The 27,195-nt window shown below is 40.6% G+C and overlaps 1 protein-coding gene across 1 annotated transcript in view; it reads right to left on the bottom strand.

Annotated features, from left to right (window-relative positions):
* Positions 1-27,195, bottom strand: part of agbl4 (AGBL carboxypeptidase 4) — a 355,429-nt gene that overhangs the window by 153,110 nt on the left and 175,124 nt on the right. Inside the window, exon 5 of the mRNA XM_080877453.1 lies at positions 1,979-2,195. Coding sequence (XP_080733579.1) covers positions 1,979-2,195 — 217 coding nt within the window. The remainder of the gene's footprint in view (positions 1-1,978; positions 2,196-27,195) is intronic.

The following is a 27,195-nucleotide window of genomic DNA, read 5'->3' as shown; positions in this document are numbered from 1 at the left end:
TGCCCAAGGACACAACAACCAGGACAGAGAGCCCGGGGATCGAACCGGCGACCTTCCGGTTACAGATGCGCTTCCCAACCCCCTAACTAGGCACTGTAAATAAAGCACTGTGTTCACACCCGTATTGCCTCCCTCTGTGTCTGCATTTGAGTCCACACCCACAGCCTGGCCCTCTCAGCCGTAACAGTGGCCTCACATTAGAAGAAGATTTCATGGTTGAATCAGTGACTCCAAGGTCTCCAGGTTCTGTGGCAGCACAACAACCCATCCACCACCGTGTGACACTTGGTGTGAGGTGTTTTGTGTTTGGTTTTCATCCAACACAGCCAGGTATTTCCACTTTTGTTTACTTGCCTGTCCAAAATTTGTGGTGTTTCTTTTAGAGAGAAAAGGTTTTCTCCGGGCTGCTACTTACCCTCTAAATTCATACGGAAACAGTAAGTTTTTCAAAGGAGTGCATAGAAAAATGTTCTTATTTACATGACTACATGTTTACTTTCCATGTCACTTGATGTTTGCATCACTTTAGGCACCTAAAGTACTTCTTAATAGTGGAAAGACTCCAGTTTGGGGGAAAAAATTTTTTTTCCAAACAATGAAAAACGTCCTTATATTTAGACATGGCAGCAATGGGCTATAAACATGGGTCTCCATTTAGAGCTGCAATCACAAGGTGTTGTGTGATGATTTGAGCGTACCGCCTTGTGATAACCTGACCCAGAGCCGCTGCAAACCGACCAAAGAGATACTGACTACGCAGAGTGAAGCATCTACGTAACAATGCAAGAAAACACAGACATACGAGGAGGGTTATGTGACATGGGAAAGAAATGCAAAGATCACAGCAGCAAACTGCAGGGACTCCGTGTTAACACAATGTTAACTGTGCGTCTATTTAATTGTGTTTTATTTAGAAAAAGTTTTGTGTTGTGTAAACAGCACTAGTATAAATATAGGATAAGTAGAACAGCTGCTTTGCTAACTTGTATTATGTAATGACAGGCTAATTAGCTAAATGTTGACGTTGATGCTAGTCATATGCAGTTATAAATGCTTGATTAAACCGTGCCAGTCTGTTAAAAGAAACCCACTAGATTTATGTCATCTAATTTAGAATCATCACGACTCAATCATTAATCATATTCTGAAACGACGGCCCAAAAGTGTCTCACTATTTCCCACTATTGCTGACAGTCGTACATCAAAGCAGCAAGTTTCTCTTTGACATCAGTGTAAGCTTTTACACCGAATAACCTCACCAAGTCAACGCTGGAATTACACAGAAGGATCTTACCACAAATGTTACCATAATCAGAATATGAAACACCCAGTTTCACACTGTTATTATCATTGTAGGTCAAGAGATCTTTAGTTTATAGAGATATTACTGCTGCTTTTTTTTTTTTTTTTTTTTACCATACTATCAGCTGTTTCATGCCATGGTTTCTAATTTTCAAAGTCCTTTCTGCATTTCATGGTCAGGTGCTCCTTATAAATACCTGTACTTTCATAGTAACCCCTTGCAGCAAGCTTTCCCTGACAAATGTTGGAGGACAGAAGAAAAAGTCGTAATCTCTCAAGCATTTCTAATGAGTTTTTCTCCTACAATTATTTGATAAGAGCAGACAAGACTTGAGGCAGCATCTATGATACACTAGCTGCTACTGCTGAGGTGAGAGCTCTGCTGATTACACACACAGCCATTTACACACACACACCCAGAGGCTTACAGTCTATCATCTCAGAGTGCAACAATCCTAATAATAACACAAGAGGCTGAAGTTATGACCGGCAGGCACACCCGAGTTACCAATCTGGACCTCTTTAATCTGAACACACATAAAAAAGATGCCTTATAACCCTTCCATCTCTAATTTTCACCACTACTCGACTTCTCTGCTCAAGCCATAACCACAAGCACCCCTCACACACTTTGTCCTCCAGCTGCTCACGGCACTTTCCAGCTCCTAACTCTTACCACACTGAGTCCCAGTTGTTCCCTCTGCAGGTAAGGCAGGTTCCTGCGCTCCAAGCTGGCCAGGTAATGCTGCAGTCTCGAGTAGGTGTAGGGGTAGCAGTAGGCAAACTGATACACGTCGTCCTCTCGGTCAAAGCAAAAAGCAAAAGACATGACATAGTTGCGTCGGTGGTCAGGGCAGCGGTAGTAGTACACATTTTTGGCAGGAAGCCTTTGCCTGCAACGACAAAAGATAAACCCAATACAGAGAAATCAGAAAGGTCATTTACAGTGCTGATTTCCTATTTTTTGAATGTTTGTCACACTTAAATGTTTCAGATCAGATAGATAACACATGTAAACAAAAACTGCCGTTTCTAAAAGAAGGTGTGTTTCATTAATAAGTGGAAAAAAAACCAAACCTACATGAGAAAGGGTATTGCCTCCCTAAACCGAATCACTGAGGGTCTACCCTTAACAGCAACAGCTGCGATCAAGCATTTGCGATAACTGGCAATCAGTCTTTTATGGCATTGTGGAGGAATTTTGTCCCACTCATCTTTGCAGAATTGTTGTAATTCAGCCACATCAGAGGGTTTTCGAGCATTTACAGCATTTTTAAGGTCATGCCACAGCATGTCAATCAGATTTAGGTCAGGACTTTGACTAGGCCACACGTTCTTAAGCCATTCAGAGGTGGACTTGCAGGTGTGTTTTAGATCATTGACCTGCTACAGAACCCAAGTGCGCCTCAGCTTGAGATCACGAAGCGATGGGCGAACATCTCCTTCGGAATGTTTTGGTAGACGGGAGAATTCATGGTTCCATTTACCACAGCAAGTCTTCCATGTCCCAAGGCAGCACAACAGTCCCAGACCATCAAACTACCACCACCATATTTTACAGTGCAGTTCTTTAATGTTGTTCTGGGCTCTTTTGTGAACTCTTGGGGGAGTCGTCGACGTGTTCCTGGAGTAATTTTGGTCGGCCCGCCACTCCTGGGAAGGTTCACCACTGCTCCAAGTTTTCTCTGCAGGTGGAAAATGGCTTTTATTTCTTGATTTAACAGGTCTGCCAGTAATCCAGTGCCAGTGTGTTCAGAGAAACTTTTTTTTAAAGGTGGTTAATCATAGTTAATTCATGACTTAACACAGGACGAAGTAGATCTGGATAACTTTTCTTTATTAATTAATGAAATCATAATTTAAAAAAATGAATTTTATATTTAGTCAGGTTATCTTTGACTAATATTAAAACTTGTTGGACAATTTCAACCGCAAGCAAAAATATGAGGAGCACTGAGACCAAAGCACTTTTCCAAGAAAACAGAGACATGTATAGTAATGGATACAGAGCACTTAGAAATCATAATGCAGAAATTGCATCAATGTGCCATCGTGTCTTCTTCCAGAGAAATAGAGTTCAGCTGGTAAGGAGGAACACAACTGAAGGAATGAGGAGGATATCAGCTGGTAATTATCTGCTTGGAAATGCATTACTTTTCTGTTTTGTTTATGGCAAACTCTAGAATTTTATAATATACAGTAATGTGCAAAAGTCATATCTTTATATTTTTCTAGGAAAATAAGAAATAGGTGCAGCAATTTATTGAAACATACATGCGTGCATATAGGACAGAAACAGAGTCTAACGAGAACTGTAAACAACAGGAGGCCAATCCATGTATGAGACCGTTCAGTGTGTTTTTCTATCCAGGTATGCTTTAACTGCACTGCCAGTGTCTTTGGAGTAGTTGTGCTGAAAAATGAAGCCGTTGCCAATCAGACTCTTTCCAGATGTCATTGCACGGTGGATCAAAATCTGACGGTACTTTTCTTGATTTCTTTTTCTATTTGCTGTGTTTCTTTCCTATTTCTGTGACTTTCAGACCCTTTTTATCTCCTGTGGATGTTTTTTTAGGCCTGCCACGTTGTCTTTTGTTCCCCACGTGTCAATTTTCCTCAAATATTTAAGAACACACAGCAGATATGAAGACACGGGAGTGGCAAGACTTTTGCATGATACTGTATAATTGAAGCTACAAAATTAAGAGCCAACAGTGAAAAAATACAAAGAGAACTGGTTGTGGTAATTAGTTAACACAGCGATTTAATGCAAAATTACATACATAACAAAATGTAACAAAACTCATAGACTTGGTATTCAATAAAAAGCCACCAGCAATATAATGCAAATAAATACAAAGACTGATGAATTATAAACTAACTGGATACATTCGACTATGTCTCTCTTTCAGACTTGCTTTAAATCTGCATTCCTGACGTAGCATTTTAAAAGAGGCAAATATAAGCAGATTCTGCATCAACCAGTGCAGGCAAACAAAAAAATGATTTGTGGTAAAATCAGCAGATAAAGATATTTCACTCAAAACAATAATCAGCCTGAGTGACACTTTTATAGCATGAGTATAAAATGAAGGGTAATCATCACCGACGCTCCTGCTAAATTAAGAAAAAATGACATATGCCAAAAACAAGACAGCTTAATTTTGATGTCGGGTCAGTTGAGAATTTCTACAGATGATGTCTGTGACTTTCAAATGTGGCCAACTCATGTTCCAACTCTGTAATTAAAATGACATTCTGTGACCACAAAGGACTAAGACCTTATTGTAATATATCTTTTTTTTTTTTCAATGGTTTTCGGGTTTTTATATTTTATGTCTGTAGTTATGATTTGAGCTTGTGAGAAGCTAGAAGAGTAAAATGGCATTAGAAACATGTAAGCATCTCGTTTGGGCGTCGCGTGTGATACTAAGTGCTGTTGTTTGTGTGTTGTGCTTGTGCACTGTGTATGTTGGGCTTAGAGCTAAATAAAGCTGACTGATCCTGGCACCTTAAGGATGATCGATGGGGTCCGGGACAGCACTGCTGCAGTCCACAAAACTTCTCTGCCTACTCAACATGTTTTCCTTTACTGCTCTTCATCTGTCTGTCTTTGTCTTCCTCTCTTTCTTTTGTTTAGTATTCACTATTAAGACTTGGTGAGGAGAATTTAGCATGCAAGTTTCCCTCTTCTTCTCTTCTCTTTCATTTTTTCCATCTTTGTACCAGTCTCACATGTCTTGTCCTGTCACTCACTGACTCTGCCTTGACAGTTTCTGTAAAGACGACCAAGCATGGGGAACAACGGTGCTGCCGTAGGAGCTTTGGCAGAGGCTCTGAGAGTGGAGGATAAAAAGAAGAAAAATATGAGGGCGATGAGTGATTGGTGGGTTTGGGGTAGTGGGAGCAGGGAGAAAGGTGGAATAAGGAGATAAGGAGAAGATGAGAGAGCAGGGTGATGGCAGATCTGAGACTGATACGGCGATATACAGGAAGGGGTGGCGGCTAACAGCGGAGCGGCTGTGAGATGGCAGGGCTGGCTAGTGAGCTAGCGAGTCTGGCAACAGATCAGATGGAGATGCTATCAGGGCTGCGATAGGAACAGGACCTGATAATCAACAAACAGGACAGACTGCTCTGTGCTGACTCTAACAGAAAAGACTTTTCTTTCTGACTCAGGCCTGAAAAGTGAGGGCAGGAAGGACAAACAAGAAATGCATATGTTTGTGCAAACCCCTAATATACCCGGTTCGGCAAAGTTCCTACACAGAAAGCTACAGTGAACACACATACATGCAACCACTTGAAGATGTCCCTGCAGGTACCTACTGAAACAAAACCAGCTAAATCACTCAGCCTCTTTCAGGCAGAAGGGAGTGAAAGGCAAGGCTGATTACTCCTTTAGAGGAGGCGAAAGGAAAATGTCTCTGCATGCAGCGTCCTCAGCAGAATACAAATGCAGCTAGTGGCTAGCTACACCACACCCACTCTGCCTACTGGAGCAGGCTCACAGGGTCATGTTACAGCCTTTAAAGCTGGACAAAGGAAAATGGTAAATCTTGAAAAAACATGGAGAAAAATATACTATTTTACTCCACCACCACCCCCCGAAGGAACCTGATTCATGCGTGGTAACATGGGCTCGAAGTAATGGCTGGCAAGGACAAACTAGACACACTGACAGACACATGCACACTCGTACAACCCCCTAGTGCCCACACTAGTGCATTAAAGTAGTGCCAGCCCTCCAAGGTGCAGGTTAATTAAAATAAGATGACACCTCACCTCTCCACATATTTCCCCATTTGGCTCTGCCCATTCATGCAATCCCACTTCTTTCTGTTTCTCCTTCGCTCTCTCTCTACTGGGCAGCGCGTGACCTTGCCGGAGACTGGAAAAGTCCTGGCTATTGATTTTAATTACTGCTGCTTGTCCCATCACAGCATTATAGTTATAGGCCAGAGAAAATGGCTATGTGACTTGTTATGGAAAAAGACTGCCTGGAAAGCCTGGATTACTGGCTAAGGACGGAGCTACACCTCCTTTAGATACCACAGTCACACACAAATGTGAAAATGCACAAAATCTTGGGCACATGCACACCGCTGCTCACAGCAGTCCCTTTGGTTTTTTTATCTGAAAGGTGACTGCTCCTGCTCGGCAGCTGGCAATTTGTTTTATCTAAATGGTACCTCCATGTGCCTCTCCCCTGCCCATCTCTTGACGTGGTACAGTTCCCAAACAGAATTATCACTGCACGGAATGAGGGGGGGAAAAAATTGAGAAGCTCCCTGCGCACGATAAGGCTCTCACACATAGTTTTACAATTCAGTGATTACAGAGACACAGAAACTCAAACACAAACAAGAATATGCAAAGAGTCACACGGCGAGAAAAACACCACAAACTCGAACTGCGCGCGAGCTACATCAAGGTCATTCCTTTCGGAGCGAGCTGTGGGACAAGTTAACTTCCAGGGTGTCTCATCACAGCCTCACGGAATAAAGAGGGACGCGCAGCAAAGGGGAATAGAGAGACTGAAACATTAGACAAAGGCAGAAAGTGGATGACAAACAGAGAAAGAGACAAAGTCAGAGAGAAAGGGACAAAAAAGAAAGAGGCAGGAGGAGAATACAAAGGGAGAGGATTTATAGAGCTAGCAGGCAGCCTTTAGCGAGGTGTCACTTTGCTTGCCAGGGCTTTTCTACTTCTGAACCATTGGTAGCTACAAACTCCTGCTCTGATTTTGATGGCGCCGGCGTCTCTCTGAAGTTTTGAGATGAAGGCTTATAAATTGGTAGCTTTCATACGGGCGACATCTTGTCTATATTTTCAAATCAATCAAGCATAGAGGACACGCCAATCACTGCTGCTCTGAGCACTCTCACAAAGGCAAAAAAACATACAGGACAAAACACACAAGGCCCGGGCACACAAGCACACACTCTCATCCACTCCCTTTTATTTTCTCCATCACTGTTGTCACTTTCAGCTTGTCAAACGTTTATCCTGTCAACTGTTAGGAAGGTTAAATGTCTTCCAATATGCCCGTGTAGCTGTCAAGCTCCACGGATCCCCACCAGCTTATTTAAAGCAAATAGTTAGTCTGTTTGGCAAATATCTCACACCGAATGATATATTTCTTTATTCCCTCTGTGTTACTGCGCCAATAATTGAAGAGGCAATATTTCTTGGCACTCTAAAATGATGCCAGATGTTAGATAGGCTCATTGTTTTTAAAGCAAGGCTCCGTGTTTTCGTTTTGCATACCGAGTCAAGCAGAAAACAGCCTCCGAATCGTCTCAGGAGTGTCGCCCATGTAGGTGTGCGTTTTCATGTGTGAGGAAGTGAGTGTGCACGTGTTTGCAAACATGATGGCATATATATATTCCTTGAGCATCCATCTATCTTTTTTGGATGCAAATCAAGTTGCAACAAAGCTTTCTGGAGACACTGTTACTAGGCAACCTGGGCTTGCTTTGTAATTTGGTTGGCCTGCTGTATATTGTATGTGGCGGTACTGTATATTTATTTGACTGCAGCTTCGCGAGAATGTGTTTTTAGATTGGGACTAACTTCGACAGCCAGTGAGGAGTGAAAATCAGATGTAGAGAAGGGAGTCATCGATTGTGATTTGGTGTCTTAAGTGCGGCAGCGCTGAGGAGAGACCTGGTGTAACATTTGCTTCCACTGATTTCAGAGGTTAATTTTCTGCTGCAGTGTCTTTGTGTGTGTGTGGGCATAAAATAGAGAAGATGCACATTACAGTCTGCGCTGATGAGGTGAAATAACTCGGGATTAGTGCTACTGGTAGAGTACTCTGGCTAGCAGCAATAAGGTTTTGCAGGAAGCAATAACACTCGTGAATTATAGACTTTCCAGTAACGAGAGAGCTGAGCCGTGCTCACCTGTGGAGACAACGGGCCGTTAGCAGCTATCTCAGGTCAGAAACAGTCCCCTGATGAGAATGCAATATAAAAAAATACGACACTTTCACCCGATGGCTGCATCCAAACACCTCAGAGGTGAACATCCATCAGATGGCTTTTTTACACGCTTCTTGTTAGGGGCACTGTAAAAATCTCTCTAGTCACCAATATTAGCACCGATATTTACGTATTACCACTGTATTTAATTGGATGACCCGTCACAGGATTGGCAGCTTTTTAAACCTAGCTGAATTTTAAGGTGAGTTAGCCGAATCCCGAGTTCAGATTATGCAGCAGACATTAAATGTGAAGTTATTTCCATGAAACACTGAAAGCAGTCATAAATCTCGAAGCCTCATCTAAATAAAACACCTTTGCCGTTTATAGGAATCCTGTTTATTCTGCTGATATGCTAAATGCACAGGGAGGGGTCGTGTCTAAGTATGTTTTTATCTGTGCATGTCTGTTTGAGTGTCTCTCACTTTGAGTGTGTTAAAATTCATTTCATCCAGCAATTCATTTTTTTTCACATCACGATCTTCCCCATGCTGTCTTCCAAACCTCAGTCGACTTTACTTTCCAGATGAAACAAAAAAAGAAGACTTCAACTGTGAGACTGTGATTTTATTCTTAAATACTTGATCTTTTTTCTTTTAAATGATCAATTCTTTACCTTGAGCCTTTACCTCAAACTTATAGTCTGTTCCACTCTAAATTTAAAAAAATGTGAGAGATGCACAGCACTCATGCATGGGATACTTATCACCTGTGAGTCGGCACAAAGAGATGAAAGTGTTGGAGGATTTGCAGTAGCTGCTGTAACTGATGTACCCTGAAATAGTGGCGATGAGGAAAATATGTGGTGTATAAATACATATTATTTTCATTTCATTTCATCCTTTTTTTTTCCTTTATTTGAAATTTCATCATTCAGTCTCGAGTACTTTTTTTTATTCATTAGTGTGAGAAAGCTACGTTAGTACAGTCAAATCAAATCAAATCAATTTTTTTCAAGGTTTGATTAAACTAATATATAGTATGACTTAATATACTGTGCAACTTAACTAATGAGCACTGTAACAGTGCCTGGATGGACCAGCAGAGGGCCACACTGTTGAGTGAGAGATGAAATCTTCAGAAATAGGAAGAGCTGTCCATTTCTCAAGGTTAATACAAAGCAAAATTGCACCGCACACTACCCACTTTGCTGTGCTAAAACAGATCTAAGAGGAAAAGACAGCTGCTTTGAAGGTTGTGCAGGTTAGTTGAGGAAAAACTGAGGAAGAAATACTTAAAAGTAATTCAAGGAATACAGGAAATATAATATGTGCAGAGGTCTGTGCAAGTGTCTTGAGGCACCCCTCGTATTTTAAATTTTATTGCAATTTTCTCAGTTTTGTCTAAGGTTCATCTAAAAATGTCTAAGCTTTTCTTAGACATTGGCTGCTTTTTCACTCATTTTAAGTCTGTGTATCTGACTATTTACATTTTCTTTGGCTGATTATATTACTGGTCCACCAAGCTGAGTTCCAACGAGATGTAAGTGGACAAATCGACATATCTGATCACGGTGTGCAGTTTATTTTTTTAAAAACTAAAAAAGAAGACCTGGCAGGCCTAAAAAGCTGTCAACTTTGGATTAACAGCATCTGAAAGACATGTCGTGAGACCGGTTTTGGTTGATCCATCTACTGATCACTGAAGCCTCATCAAAATGGTCTGAAGGGCTGTTTCACTTAAGGAAGGGAAACAGGGAGCCAAATTACTTTACTTTAGTGACAACAGGTATTTGGTGTGGTGCTGGAAATTTGTGTCTAGATCCATCTGAAAATATGATGGAGTCTCTGTCATGGTTTGGGGCAGCAAATTATTCCATCACAATAGATCGACTTAGATTTTGATCCACCATCCAGTAATCTTGGAAAACATTTCATTTTCAGCATGTCAGTGATCACAAACACATTGCCAGTGCAGTAAAAGCATACCCGGATAGAAAAACACAATTAAAAAAAAACAATCAGTTATGGGCTGGCCTCCCCGGAGCCAAAACCTCAGCATTGTTGAAGCAGTGTGGGATCATCCTAACAAAGAATGGAACAAAAACCTGCCACCACCCAAAGCAGAACTTTGAACGCCATTTAAGAAGCCAGGGGAAATATATGTGAAGTCTACTTTTAAGACGACTAAATTAGAAGAAAAAATGTCTGAAAGAGTTTCCAGCTCCTTAAAATTGTAGAAACTTGTGTTTTTGTGTACTTTTGCACGTTTCCCTAAAAACTGCTGCACCTATTTCCCATTTTTCCAGCGAAAAACAAACAAACAAGGAGTATCTTGAGACTTTTGGACAGTACTTAATATTAATAAATGACACATACTTTACGTTTGCAGTGCCCCTGCATGTAAGTCTGATTAAAAAATAAAGTAAAACATTCCCAAGATATATCCCACGGGGGTCTCAGCCAGATTAAGCGTGCTATGTCTGCTGGTGGCTAGCTCCCCTGCGCCTTTTGGGGCAGCAGGGCAATTAGCAGAAAGCAGATGATCACTGTGCCCTCACCACTGTGGCGCCACTGGTCTCCCATGGTGCAACAGGGCAGGTGCACATTCGTCTGGAATAATGGTGGGTACAGGAAAAATACTAGCAAGGAACCATAAAGAAGTCATACACACACACAAACACACACACACACTAATCTAACAATGTGATGATGTCAGCGTTCAGCCCCTGGTGAGTGGTGGTGTGTAAGCTAGTGGGAGTGGGAGGAGACAGGCTGGCAGTGGGCTTATGCATGTGTGTGTGTTTTAGAGAGGAGAGAGACGAGACCATCCGCCAATAACTGTGTGATGCAGCATTTCCCAGAGTGCAACATTATACTCACATTACATTATCAGTATGTGTGTGTGTGTGTGTGTGTGTGTGTGTGTGTGTGTGTGTGTGTGTGTGTGTGTGTGTGTGTGTGTGTGTGTGTGTGTGTGTGTGTGTGTGTGTAATGGAACAGACAGACGGGCGCCAGACAAAGTCGTAATAATAACAAGACCAGACATGTGAACAACAGACATCAGATACACACACAGACATTTTTAGGGTATATAAGGTGCATATATTCTAACTGTCAAGTGGTTCAGGTTCACTGCAGACCACCTGCAGGATGCACATATAGTTTGGTGAACGGAACAAGCTCTATCCACATATTAAACCTGACTCTTCGATTTCTAGTTGTGTGTATAAAGTAGGTACTTACTGTTCACTGTTTAAGAACAATGGCCAGAATCTTGTGGTCATTCTATCCTGTGAAATAAGTTCCTGTTCTGCCCACTAAACATTAGGCTGTCCACAGAAATCACAGCACAAAAAACCCAACTCGTGTCCCTGTAGTGGATGAAGGGACGTGCAGTTTCTTTCAAAGTTGCTCCATAATCCAAACATCTACTGCAAACTGAAATGCCAGTAAAAATTCAAAGCACGAGATCAGATTAGCAAAACTCAAAAGGGCGACTTTAAAATCCCAGTTTTGAGAAAGCTTCAAGCTTTTTTTTAGGAGTTTCATAAAAAACAAAAAACACCTGTAGCTTTATACAGCAGTAGGTTTAATGAGCACCTCTAAATTGAAAGATTTGAGTATATACGTGTTTGTAGAAACACCTGTTACTTCATTTAAATGATAATTTCAGTATCTGTTGTCTCATAATTTGTTACACAATCAGTAAATGTCATTTGTGCTCAAAGCATTTTTCATTAGTAAAAGTTTGTTCGCTAAACTCAAAAACATTTTTCTGTCGTGCTAAGTTTTGCATGAGGGAGATCTTTCCATCCAAAAACACTTGCAGCAGTGACATGTGTATTTTTAATTTTGATACAGTTCAATGATTCAACTGTCAAAAATTATCAGTCAAAACTGCACGAACTAGTGTTTTGTTTTGGATTTTTTAATGACATTTGCACCTTTATTTTGACAGGACACTACAGAGAATAAGGTGGAACCCAACCCACATCCAGCTGTTGCACCTTTGGGTCACCGGCTCAAACAGGTGAGCTCTACAGTGCCCACAAGGCATTAAATGTTAGTGTTGACCTGGAACAATTAATTAAAACTGTGCCACTTTCTCCAAATTGGTGGTGGTCTGCTGTCTTCTAGTATCCTACACAAGCAGCAGTTTGAATCATACACTTTCATGGATTTTCTTTAAAGCAATGCATTATCAGGGACTACAACATCTAGTCCTTTTACTGAATTTAAGCAGTTTTTGCTGTTTGTAAAACTGAAACTACCCTCTGATGTCAGAATGAGTCAGGCAATATGAGCTCGAGCTGCAACATCTCCGCTCCTGCGAGCAACGTGTACTTGCTTTATGTGTGTGTGTGTGTGTGTGTGTGTGTGTGTATTTGAAATAAGGTGTGAGAGTGATGAGATCATTCTTTCTGGAGAATTACTCAGTGAAAGGCAACGCAGCAAATACTCTGTGACACCGTCTGAAATCACTTTTTATTCCGGACAGAGATGAACTCACAGCTCTGCAGCTCTTTCCAGTGATCACAATGAATAATGCAATGATGACCAACATAAATAAGAAAAAAAATATGGTGATTTTGCAATAAGACTGTCGACCTCGGGCTTGTAAATAGCAAACTTTACATTTTTAGTCAAAGGTGCTACGACTTCCTGATAGAGTATTTTTGACAGAGACATTTGCCAAGGTTATGGGCACGTTAAATATCTGAGTGACAGCAGTAAAAACACTTTTCGTAAGAGAAAAATAACTGAAGAAAAAAAAAAAAGATATACAAATAATCAAAGAAGATGGAAAATTTGGACACCTTTAGAAAAATGAGTTATAAATCAACAAGCTACATGATGCTAAAGGCTACCTCTTGAAACAGATGTACTTGAGCACTGGGGGAGATAATTATTTGATCTCCTGCTGAATTTGTACATTTGCTCACTTCCAAAGAAATTAAGTATTTTTCTTGGTAGTTTAATTTTAATGGAGAGTGAAAACCCAGAAACAAATCACATTACTTAAAAGTTATGCATTAAATTGCATTCCACTGAGTGAAATAAGTATGGTGGAGAAACCCTTTTAGCTAGCACATATTTGCACATATCTCAGGGGAGATCTTGTCCCACTTTCAAAATTCTTTGGGTTTCTTGGCTCCCTCTATAGACCTTCTACCTCCAAATGGAGGTCTGGATACTGGCAAGGCTACTCTATGACGATAATGTGCTTATGGTTTAGCCAATCCTTTGTTGCCTTCGTGGTAGCTTTTGGGTCACTGTCATGCTGGAAGACCCATCCACAACCCAAGGAAAGGAGGTTCTCTCAACCACGATTTTACTGTATATGACCCCATTCATTGGCCCCTCAATGCAGTCAAGTCACCAAAGAGCTCGATTTTGGTTTCATCTGACCACAGCACTTGCTCCCAAGTTTCTCTAAAGCATTTAGATGTCCTTCTTTAGCATGGGGACCCTGCAGGTGCTGGAAAATTTAAATCCATTTCGCCGTAGTGTGTTACCAATGGTGTTCTTAGTGACTGTGGTCTCAACTGCCTTCAGATCATTAACAAGCTCCTCCTGTGTAGTTTTGTTCTGATCCACTTCCTTTCTCATGATCATCCTCACCCCATGAACAAGATCTCGAATGGAGCTCCAGACCGAGAGTGACTCATTAATATCATCTTATATTTGTTCCATTTACAAATAAGCTCTCTAAGCTTCGTGCTGATGGACTTGTAGCCCATTCCACCCTTGTGCAGGTCTGCAATCTTGTCCCTGATGTCCTGTCACAGCTCTTTGGTCTTGGCCAAGATGGTGAAAAGATGTGCACATAATGAGTTGAGATCAGCCGATCTGGCTAGGGTGTAGGGGATCAAATACTTATTTCAATAATTGAGATGCAAATCAATTTATAATTTTTATGTCAAACGTTTTTTGTTTTGTGTTTTTTTTTCTCCTCCCTCCATCAAAATAAAACTACCATAAAAATTAGAGCAAACTTACAAATTCAGCAGGGGGTCAAATAACTATTTACCCCACTGTAAGTCTTATTGTACTGCTGTTCCAGCTCTGAGTAATATCACTTTTGATGTTCACAGAAAACAATCTAAGTAAGCAATTACACCACAGTAGGTCATTTTTTTAAAGAAGAAAGCCTGACACATGAGGTAACTCTGAGGTCATGCTAGTAACACCTTCCACAGTTGCTCATAGCGTGATCAGTGCACAAACCCCATGTTGTGTCTGTCACAAGATCAGTAAAACTGTACTCATCCAAAAGCTCTTTCTGTCTTCTGCCCCCTCCTTACTCCCTCTGCGTCCTTCTCTCCCTCCTCATCCTCCCTCGGGGCCCTGCTGGTCTTGGCACAAAGATGCCAACCTGTCTGGCTGCATTTCCCTTGGCACGACGGTGACAGCTGGGAGCCTGGCTGCCCTGTCTGACTCCATACTCCCCGCTATATCGCACACACACACACACACACAGTTTACGTTCACAGCTTGCAGGCAGACTGGTGTCATCATGTGAGTGCCGGGGGTAGCAGAACCCACAGGAGGGGAGAGCTGGAGGAAAAAATGGAGGAGAAGGAACGGGGTGTGGTGGAAGGGAGGGGGTGCATGGATGGGCGATTGGGCTTACAGACAGCCAGATGCTGCCAATTAACTTCTCCGGCCACCGCAGGGCTGCAGGGAGAGAGTCTGGCACCCATACCATTCAGCCCCCATCCGCCCAAACACACATTTTCTGTTGGCTTATGGTAGCAGCAACACTCTGTGTGCCTTGTGTGGGAGACGAGATGAGGGCCACATATGTCCTCAGAGCTTTGGAGCCAATAAACACATACACCTGGTCTACAGTAACTGCTGAACTCTTCTCTTCTTTTCTCTTCTCTTCGCTTCTCTTCTCAACAGGTGGGCAGATGAAAAGGCGAACTGGCGATTCAGGCAACCATGTCTGCATACACATGAGTGTGCATTTGTGTGCGCGTGGATATGTGATATATCTAGTTTTCTGATATATTAAGCAGGTAGGCTGCACATGGATGTATTCTCTCTACGTTATCACAGACTAACTGCTTGACACTGAAATCAACGATCTGTCTGAGTCCTACAATTTAGCTATAGGCTATATACCAAGTTTAAAAAATATGTATTGGTATATTTTCAAAAGAGATAAAGTCCCCACGCTCATGAAGCCCCAGCCCACGCTCGCGCTCAAAGTTCAACACTATGGAGTCGGGATGAGAATTAATAACAATGTAGCAATTCCGATACCATTATCGATTATCAATTCAACTCCTTATCCATCCTCTTATCGATTCTCATTGGGTTCAAATCCCATCTATAAACAGCGCCGCTGAGGCTTAAATGTACACATCAGCTTAACGTTAAGATTGCTTGTACGGCAACAGTCGACGAAGTTCACTGATTTGTGGAAACTGCACAAAGAAAGAAATCGATCTTTTCAAACCACTGGATAAAAACATCACTTCACAGAAAACAGGAGTTGTGAGTCTGCTGTGTGACTTGAGTTTAAATGTTAGTTTGGATCTAAACAAACCGGCTGAGACTGAAAAGTCACACACTAACAGTAACACTATCAAACTAATGGACTGAGGCTCTAAAAGACCAGCAACTCCTGTGTTTTGTGAGGTAAGATTCCTGTTTTTGTCAGTGGAGTCTAGTGGCTTTGACAAGAGTCTGACAACAAAGGAGAGAAATATTTTAAATAATTAGGGGGTTAAAATATATTTGCTGCTGATTGCATTTCTGTAGAAGGTGCTTCTGACTGCCTGGAGGTGTGCTTACTGCCATCTATTGTAAGTAGATAGTATACAGCCTGTAACATTGAATGTGGATCAGAACCTCACAGGAAACTGATATATTACTGAATGAGTGAAAATAGTGCATGGGCTTTATCTTAAACAACAGAATGCTGTTAATGTTTTCTTCCCAAATAATAATAATAATAATAATGATAATAATAATAAAAGCCATGGTTCCTGACTCAGAAAACAGCTGCTACTCTATTTTCTATTTTGATAAACATATGTGTCATATTCCACTTTTTGCATTCATACAGAATACAGAGATAGTTGTTGGTGTCAAAAAGGTTGATCTAAATAATTTAGAAACTGCTGATGTGCTGGGATTTTCACCTCAAGGGTTTGAATGGTCTGCAAAAGAGAAACTATCCCCCAGGCCTGCAACAATTCATCCACATAATCGATGACGTAGACTAGAAACACTTCGTTGACTTGGAATTTTATTGCTGACGCGCCATGCTGACGGGTCATGGGTTTGAGCCCCATGTTGGGCGCAACAAAAATATATGATGATAACAAGGGGATTTTCTATTCTGATAATAATGAAGAAGAACAAATATGAGCTCCCTTCCACAACAGCATACTACAGTGCACAAGAATTTAAAACACCTGCAAACTGGAGTGAAATGCGATACTTGTTTTCTCGCATTAATATTAACGTTAGTTATCAGCAGCTGGGAACAGCTCATCTCAAAGATAAGAACAAACCTCACTCCAGTCCAAGTCCACTGCTGCAATCGTGAATTCATGAACCGCCTGTAAATTTTGGACTTGAAAAAAAAAATCTTTTGGATTTAATTGGATTATTTGAACTTATGGACAGAAGACATTTTTACTTTCCTATTTGCAAATGATTTTTTGTTTAAACACTAGCACTTTAATTTGTATTACTTTAAATTTTATTTATTTCATTTTAATTCTGATGGTCCTGTTGAATAATGTTTAAATACATTTGATTACTTTCAAATTCATATGTAATATGAAATATCAGAATACGACAGATGGGTTGGAATCTAAACATCTAAAGTGGTCAAACTTTTGCACACTTCTATTTGTGTGCATATTTGTCCAAGTGAGTGCATGCTGTCAGGCTATGTAGGTGATTATAACAGACAGAAGGAATTACAGGCTATTACAGACGAGAGCCTGTGGCTGGAGCAGCCAGAGCTGTATTACCCTTAAAGGCTTATGGCTCTCAAAAAGCCAGCCTATTATTCCCACCACAGCACACAGCTGCCTGCTGAATGTCAAAGACATAAATATATAAAACAAGCATGAATCTACACAATGATATAGTACTCGTATTTTACAGTTTCATTTGAAAACAAAGTATGCCACATTTGGCTTGAAAAAACACAAACTGAGCTTGGCATTTGCCTGCAGGCTCGGAGTCCGCCATTTACACGGGACAAATTACTACGTTCTACAATCTCATAGACCACATAAGCCACATTAAGAGGACAAACCCTGAATGCCTTAAAGGATAAGTCTAAAGTAGCCCATATTTTCTTACTGTCAACAAAACATCTGAAAAGAGTAAAACTAACAATGAACAGATCATTCTCCCTCCGCCTACTGTGAATTCTTTTGTCATCATGAGAAAACTACCTAATTATAATTATCAGAAATGAAAGTGTGCATCAGAATCTCATGATTACATCTGTTTGACCATGATCAATTCACAAAAACACACACACACACACAGTCTGTCAGATGAGCCCATTCCCTCACTGTTCTGAGTGACAGATGACGTGTCATGGAGCTAAACGGGAGAATATTTTAGCACGGATCGGAAAAGGAGAGACGGGAAAAGGAGAAAAAAAGAGAAATTGCTCCATTACACCACAGAGGTAAATCATTCGATGTGCTAGAGATCACAGAATGCCATTTACACTTACACACATGTTCACACGGGCACGTGTGCATACAGGATTTCTGTTGGTGTTGCTGTACTTGCACTCTCTCCCTGTTTCACACACACACACACACACACACACACACACACACACACACACACACACACACACACACACACACACACACACACACACACACACACACACACACGCTGATCATCAGAATCCAAGCATGAGAAAAGCTGAGAGGCTGGATCAATGTTGGGCTCTGGTGATTAGCCTTAATTGAGGAAAAAGCGCTATGGGAACAAAGAAACATTATGACCTTTTCCCTGTCTGCACACACTGCGCGCTAATAAGACACATTCACATAATATCATACTGACCAGAATCGGCTAACTACATCAAAAGCACCTTCTCATAGGAACCGTATGCAAATGGATGGCAGAGACAGAAAAACAAACCCAGCAGATAATTGACGATCCTTGCCATGTTTTTGTGCGTGAATGGCAATTTTCACTCTCCTGTCGAGTGCATGCTGATTATTCTATCAGACAAAAAGAGTTCCATACGCGATGAAAAGATTGGCAGAGGTTCACATGGTGCTGTGGAATGGCCTGTCTTTCCTTCTCTCTCATTTCTCCTCTTTCTACATCCTCCCTGTTTGTCTGTCTGTCTCTTTCTCTCTCTTGCTCTCTTTCTGTGCGTGTCAGTTACTGACTGAGTCAAATACCACTTGTCAGGAGAGTGCTGTTTGGACTGACATGAGATAAGAACAGACCAACTAGACAGTTATATGTTATTCCTGTTGCTGCTCTCTGGAATGAGACTGTGATGTACAAGTATTGCCTGGACCAGGGGCAATAATAACACGGAGGCCTATAGTGCAGACTAACAGAACTACTCCAGACACCAAACGAGTGGATAACTTAGTATATACGTATGTAGCTCCTCACATTATATGTCAGAATCTAGTTGTTGTTAATATCATAAGCGCTAATTCAGATAAGGTGTTTCTGTATCCTTCCTCATCTACAGTTTAGCTGTTTTCCACTTTGAAGCTGGGCGGAGTTCACTGCAGCTGAGCTGTGTGCTGAGGTGAACACCAAACTGTACTTAAAGAATAACGACTCCCACACTAATAATGGTGTTTGTTCTGCAAGCCTTACCCGCATCCTCAACAATTCGACTGTAGTGAAAAACTACATCACACAGACTGCATGTCTTAGCATAATGTGGAGCAGATTCAATCAGGAACATGTAAAAATGCCACTGTTATAGAGCAACCTGCAAAATATCCAACTCCTTGAGTCTTTTTTTGAATTGAATTTGTTATAAGATAACACTATATATAACAACTTTATAGAATTATATTTGTTTGTAGATGTTGGCAGCTATCAGCGAATAGTTATCAGCTATTTTGAAACAAAAAAAGACTTTTTATCCATAACAAGAACGCCATAACAGCAAATGAACTGTACAACAGAAAATGCAAATGCTATTAATGGTCTCCTCACAACAATGATACGAAAAATAAGGTCTCTGAGTGTCCAGCATTCAGACGTCTACCTGAGGACACTCATGTGAGAGAAAATCTGCTCACACAGATGTGTAGAGCCAAATACTGTCAATAAGGCTTCTGCAATGTTCTGAAGACAGTTAAACTTGTCAGGTAGTGATGTCCAGCAGGTGAAAATGCAGCTCCATGAACACGCATAGCTGTGGATTCCAGCTGTGTTCACAGTTCTGCAAACCTTGACCCCCACAAAGTCGAGCTTTTCAGTTCAATCAGCTGCATTTCAATGTCCTCTGTGTCCAACCAGTTAACGCGAGAAAAATCCAGCAGCTCATTAAAGCTTTCTGGTTTGATCAGAAAAGAAACCATTGGTCCATAGACCTGAAAGTCCCGAAAACACATAGGCTAAGTTATTTTTAGCCAATTACAAGTTGAATCTGGTAGTTGGGGGTGTTAGCTAAGATACCGTCATTAAGAAGCGGCACAACTAATGTGTCTATGCGAGCTAATTTGTGATATGCACCGCTGGTCCGGCCATTTATTTTTTAATGCACCTTCTCAGATTAACTCACTGTGTGTCGTGCCCAGGGCTGGACTGGGACAAAAAAATCAGCCCGTGCATTTTGACTAGAGACCGGCCCACCAGGTATTATAGGAAAAGCCATAAAGCCTTTGAATGAAAACAAACGCTGTTGTGACAGTGATGTCTGTCTTGTTGATATATGTATGATTTCTATACATTTTACATTGGATGAAAACTTTGGTTGTAAGATTCAGATAATTATTTATTAAAAGCGAGACATTTTAAATGAGAATAAGAAAGAAAAGTATTTCTTTGTGCCCCCCTTTCCCTGTTAATGCCCTACCTGCCCCCCTGGCAAAACTTTGCTAGACTCGCTCCTGCACAGTTACCAGCTGTCAGCTACAGAAAAAAAAGGATCCTGGTGTTATCTGTCTCTCAGAAACAGTTCATAACTTCCCTTCAACTCATTCAAGCAGCGTAAAGATGCAGAATAACTCCAGCTTTGTGTCTTTTTCCATTCTAGCTGAAGTACGGGACAAACTGTGTTCCTTTATCTGACCCAGATAGACTGCAGGTCATAACTTCTTACCTGAAGTTCAGTTCACCTGACACTTGGACCGGCGGCCACCTCGGGTCTCTCCTCCTCCAGCCTCCCCTTTTCCTCATCCACCTGCTGGCCTCTGTGGAAACTCCGCCATAGTCACCACCAAACAACTGAGTTATTTTTACACATTGGCCAGCATTTGTCCAATCCACCACCTTTCATTGTTTATACCGTTACAAAAACAACAGCAACAAAAAACATCAGCCCATAAAAACGAAAAATCACCATCGGTCCACTGGGCAAATGCCCGGTATGCCCGATTGCCAGTCCAGCTATGGACGTGCCATCACTTAACCCTGTGGCATGCGAGCCCAGGGTTGCCGACCCCTGGACTAGACCATCAGTGTTGTCTAAAGCAATGTGACTCAAATGGTTTGTCCACCAGTTCCGACTTAAACAGCAAAAACAACTATATTGCTATGAAAATCTAAATTTTTATTCTGTCAGTGAAATGATGTTCTGATTTTATCTATGCCTTGAGTTGAGGTTCAATAGGCTTTCAGGTGTGGATAAACATTTACGTCCTCAACAAAAAAGTCACACTTCTGCAACTGTCATTAATAGGGGATTACAGGAAACTCGACATTCAAAATGATGCAGAATGGGTAGAGTGCTGTATTTCTGCTATTGCATCACTGTTTCATCTAATGTGTGTCAGATCACACTAACCTTGCACGTGAAAAATCTTTGAGACATGACTGTGGTTTGGTACAAATAGCTAACCACAGGCACTCAAACCACCTCCAACCTTTCACTTGAAAATCAGAATCAAAAAAGCTTAAATTTGCTTGTTTAAGTTATTTTGTAAGTGGGATTAATGCCTGTCCTTAGAGCGGCCCAGAAAACTTACTGGGTAAAAGACTTACACGCAAAAAGACATTCAGTTGTGTAAAAGAAAACGGTTTAAGTAAAAAGGACTAGGAGATACACTGAAATACAGTAATGCAGACAGGTAGCTAAAATATTCAATAACTGTAGGAAATGAATTTCATGTGCAATGAAGGTAAAAAAAAAAAGTTGGGATGATTTGTAAAATGTGAATAAAAATTCATATTTTATTCACTCTAGAAAATGCAGCAAATTTTGAAATTAAGAAAATGCACCATTTTTAAAATGATTTGATGGGAGTGAAACATCTCCAAAAAGTTGGCCATATTTACCACTGTGTAGCATCCCCTCTTTTTTTAACAGCAGTTCATAAACCTCTGGAAACTGAGGGGACTAACTGCTGGACGTGGTCTCATACTTGCCTTTCTGACAGCTCAACAGTCCTGGGTCTCCTTTGTCGTATTTTTCATTTTATTTCTTTAGTTGGTGAAACTGTTCAGCACTCAGACTCTTGTACTACGAAGCCATGCTGTTATAATACATGCAGTATGCCGTTTAGAACTGACTTGCTGAAATATGCAAGTCCTTCACTTAAAAAGACGGCGTCCAGACAACTAATTCTCCTGACCACAGCACAGTTTTCCACTTTTTTCAGTCTGTTGTAAAGGAACTTTGGTCCGGAGCTGGCATTTCTGGATCATGTTCACATATGGCTTCTTCTTTGCCAGATAGAGGTTTAACCTGCAGTCATGGACGGTGAACTGTTCCCATGGCAGAGACATGCATGTTTTTAATGAAGTGCTGATAGTATGATATTATCTACTGTATAGATATTTACAGTCTTTTGCACTGATGACCATTATTCTTAAATTGTTTAACAATTTGTAGATTCAGCTGTATTAGACTTAACCTAATTAGCCATTTCTTTTTATTACCACTTCCTTTCTCAGCTTTTTGTTGTTCCCGTCCCAAAGTTTTTGACATTTGTTCCACCCATCAAAATCAAAATGAGCTAATATTTTTTACGAAACACTAAAATGTCTCAGTTTAAGCATCGGATGTGTTTTCTGTGTTGTATTATAAACAAAATGTGAGCTCGGGAGATTTCCAAATCACTTATTTATTAATTTTTATTCACATTTTACACAGTGTTTTCTGACTTTTTAAGAATTAGGAGCGTAGCTCATGAACGCAGAGTGATGACAAAAAAGAAATAAACAAAAACTCTACTTTCAACTCTCTCAAGTCTTTCTCAGAAACAGGGAGTGCAGCCTTTATAGGCAGGTTACCCATATAAACAGCAGGGCAATGAGCCACATGAGTGCATCTTTAATTTAGGCGAGGGATCAGATCAAAATGCTGAACACGATATCTGATATGTAATCAACACCCAGCGTGGACAGACCTGAAGGCATGTGGCAAGAACCCAAATGACCTTTAATGCCTTCGCCACTTCCTCTACTTGTACACCACATATACCGCATCCACTTTAAATTTTAATCAAGCAGTTGTCTATTCTGGCTGTGTAACAGCGAGACCCAAAGAATCATTTTAAGCCTATTAACTACATGGTTGTATACGGGCTTTAAGCATTGTTGAACTGCTTCTGAACCCACAGCAGTGAAGGGCCAGGACCGCTCCACTGTAGACACTGACAAAGGACTACAATTGCTGCTACCGTGTCACTGATGTGCTGCTTTCAGTACATGGTTGTTGTCTAGACAAGGAGTTGTGTAGCACTCTGAACTCATGTGTGAGGAAACGGAGGTAAAAAGAGAAGATAGAGAGAGAGAGTAATTGTTGACTGCCCACCTTTCATTTCCTCTCAGAGGCAAAAGAGCAACCGCCTTTCAAAACAACAACAACAAAATATTGAATCTCTTTTAAGAAAGTTTCAAAAAAATATTATGGTTTGATTAAAAAAGAAGATAAAGCAAAAAGCCATTTTGGATTTTTTTGAAATGTTTTAGCGAGTTTTAGCAAGTGTTCTTGTCTATCCTTAAATACTAAAGAAGAAGTAGACTGAGGACATTTACAAGCACAGGAAAAGCTACACATAGAAGATGGCAATTAGTGCAGCTGCTGCGATAGCTCCACCCCAACTCATTGATAAGGAAGGCGGGATGTCATGGTCTGTGTGTTTTGTTGGGTTACTTTGACTTTTGTGGTTGTTATTCAAAAGTTTTAGTTTGCTTTTCATCGTTACTTTAGAGCCTTATCTATCATTACTTATAGCAGACTGAGTTTTATTATTTTAGCATTCTGAATTTTGGTTAGAGAGATTATGCTGTTTACAGTTCATTCATGATTCGGTATTTATTAGTCAAGCCTCCCCAGCGTGTCCTGTCTTCTTGTCTAGTGTTTATCAGTTGCTGCTTTTACTTTGTCTGATTTATTTTGTCTCGCTGTCACAGAGTTCTGTCTCTTCTGTGTTATTTGTCTGTTTATCCTGCTTGTCCTCCTTATGTGCTTCAGCTCTGGACTTACCTTTCTGTATCTTGTGCTTTTGCCCTGGAGGAGAGTATTTTGTTTTTTGGACTTTTTGCCTTCGACTGCAATAAAACTTTTTTTTGTTCCTTTTGTTTTTTGTTTATTTTGTTTGTTATTTTATTTATTTTTGAGACAGCTGGCATAGGCTTAAATGTTTACAATGGCTAACATCATATAAATGCTTCAGCTAACGAACCTTACACCTGAAGTAACATTAGTAAAGTACTCAGCAACTATGCAAACATTTCATTCAGTCTTAATTAGCCTGTTCCCTAATACTACATATTACATCTAGAGTTAAAAGCACTTTCTTTTGAATAAAAAAAGCACAACTATAAAAACATCCTTATCCAAAACAGTCATCAGAAATATGAAAAAAATATTTCAATTCTGAACCACATATGAAACCAAATGATGTTCAACATCAGCATCACTTTAACACTCATTTCGGCACCTCTCTTACAGGTGGCTTATTAAACAAACTACACAGGGATGGTGAACTAATGCCCTCAGAAGATGAAATTCCCAGGAAATCAGTTCCTGCTTTAATCAAATGCCCACCTCAGAGAACTAAAAAGGGTTAATGTGAACACACACACACACACACACACACACACACACACACACACGGTCAGAACCAAGTTTGTTACATTCATTCCTCAGTTTTCATTTAGCTCACACACAAGCACACACACATAGACACACACACACAAAGCGATTATCGCCAAAGGTACGTACTCCTGTTTGTAGCTGTTCCCACAGGGAAACTCGCAGTACAGCTTCTCCACTCTCATTTTTCATTGTCTGCTTATGATGCCCCATGTGTGCGCACTGACTTTCATTTAACCCCTCACAACACACGCACAAGCACACACTCACATGTATGCATGATGCCAACCCCTCCTTCCTGCCTTTGTCTCGTTCCTTCTCACTGGTTAAAACACACACCCATACACAAACAGCTTCTTCCTGCACTCCGTGTTTCATTGCAGTGGCTAAAAGACAGTGAGGCGTGTCCCCCATCGCTGGAGCCACACACTACAGCTACTGTGAATTTTTCTTTTTTTGGCTCTGAGATATAATAGTGTCACACATACGGTAGAAGTCAAATCAACTGAGATGGTAAAGAATTACCAGAAGACACAGAGTCTAAGCATCCCACCTGAAGATCTCCCTACATGCTGGAAATTACTGCTGCTATAAATGCTACACATACTGGATATCCATTTAGGCGTGCTGCAAAAGACAGACACACTTAAAACCCCACCCGTCTTCCTGCCTTAACACTTTACGCTCTAACTCGGTTATCTTGTTCTCTGTATATTTGGACATCCGTTGTTTAACTTAATTTTCTTGGCTTTTTGTTTCTCGGTTGCTCCACTACTTTTCCCAGGCTGAATTCTGCTGGATGAAATTCTGTAAAGTCATTCACGACACTCAGACAATGAATCTGGGTTTGGTTATATCCTCCCATCTCCTCTGGTGCTACAAGCAGGTCAAAGTTGTCACTTTTTTTAGTAAAATATTTCTTATTAATACATCTACTAAATGGATTGGACGAAGGCTAGAGTAATTTATAGTTCAATCTCCAAAAGAGGTTGCAGTTTGCCAGTATATCCATCTGTGCTGCCAATCCAAAATCATGTACTTCCAAGGTTGAATACTCAAGGGTGGCGGTCAGCCAAAACTTAAGGAAAAAACTTTTTAATCTAAATTTTGATACATTTTGTGTTCTCACAGCATCAATGACACCAACCAGAATTAATTGATACTTTTTTTTCACCTAGTGACAGCAATATGTTTAACAATCCAGGTTTTTTAAAACACTTGGATGGATTTTAAATTTAAAACCTGCATGTCTCCCCATCAGGAAGATCTTTAACAACTTTCCTTCACTCTACACAGCTGTTTGAGCCCAAATACCAGATAAACTAATGACGTATACATCAGACTCAATTTTGCATATTAACTTCCTAAACTAACATGATTAATGTGGTTAACAGAATTAGGCCTATCTAGTGACACTGTGCTACTGTTGTAGCTCTAAGGACTGAAGCATGATGACAGAAGCCCTTATCCCGTGGATCTGCAGTGTACGCCTGAGCAGCTGTGCAACAGAATACATTTTTCTACTTGCAGCTCATGTTCTAAGGAGAGCTGTGTGAGTGACAGGTGAAATGAGTCAGTGAGGTTTCCTTCTGGGATTGTGTTACGTCTTTGGCTTTTGGACCCAGCACAGCATTGTGAAACTTCAGGTTTTTCACTGAGTTTGTGTAACATGGACACATAAATATCTACATACTACAACAGACTGTGTAAAGTTACTAAGCAACCACCAGCTGGTATTGGTAAAATAAGTGCAGATGCCAGTATAATTTCCTATTTATTGGTACTTTACTGAAAAACAAACCCATGGACATTTTATGAAGCATTTCTATGTTAAAGATCCCTCCACTCCTCGCACATAAAATCTAAAACGATTAAAAGTTTATTTTTATATTTGTGGAGTGGCTCTCCACACATATTACCTGACGCTCTCAAGACAGAGATCGACATTTTGCAGATATCTATAGATATTAGGGGTGCAACGATACACAAAATTCACGGTTCGGTTCGATACTTTGGTGTCACGGTTCGATATTTTTTCGATACAAAAAAATGTTCGTGTCTTTTTGTCATTTATTAAAATTATAAATATACATTTTAACTCAAAAGTACAGTTTTTAAATGTAATGTTGCTGAAACAACAAGATAATAAAAAAATAAATCTGATTGAGAAATCACTCATCTTTGGAAAAGACAGTTCTTCTGTCTTGCTAGCTTGTGCTGCGCTCAGTGGATCTGCACTCGACAGTGCAGCCTAGGCGGAGTAGTCGAAAGCAGATCCACTGAGCGCTCAACACAGACAGCATCGTCAGAAGAAAAGTTGATAAAATAAATTTAAAAAAATTGTATTCTTCGATACATATGCGTACCGAACCGAAAGCACTGTATCAAACGGTTCAATATCGATTCAGTGACGATACCCAGCCCTAGTTGTAATCTTCCACACAAAGTCGCTGAAGCAATCTGTTTGCAACCAGGGTTTTTGGTTCAACAACTTCTTCCAGACGTATTTTCCCCTGGCGACAGCCTCCGCCATCCACCTGCTAAGCTGTCATGGCACAGACACTCTTCCCCCACTAACTGTGGTTGTGTCACATCCAATATGGCGGACAATCTTTGAGCAATGTGCACATAATGCAACGTGAGTAACATTTATAGCCACTTGTTACAACTGTAGCTGCCTCCACCAGTGTATGAATGTGAGAGTGAATGAATAGTGGTA

This window comes from Rhamphochromis sp. 'chilingali' (assembly GCF_963969265.1).
Source record: "Rhamphochromis sp. 'chilingali' genome assembly, chromosome: 3".
Classification (NCBI taxonomy): Eukaryota; Metazoa; Chordata; class Actinopteri; order Cichliformes; family Cichlidae; genus Rhamphochromis; species Rhamphochromis sp. 'chilingali'.
Note: the sequence above shows the minus strand (reverse complement) of the source record. Positions and strands in the feature narration are given on the sequence as shown.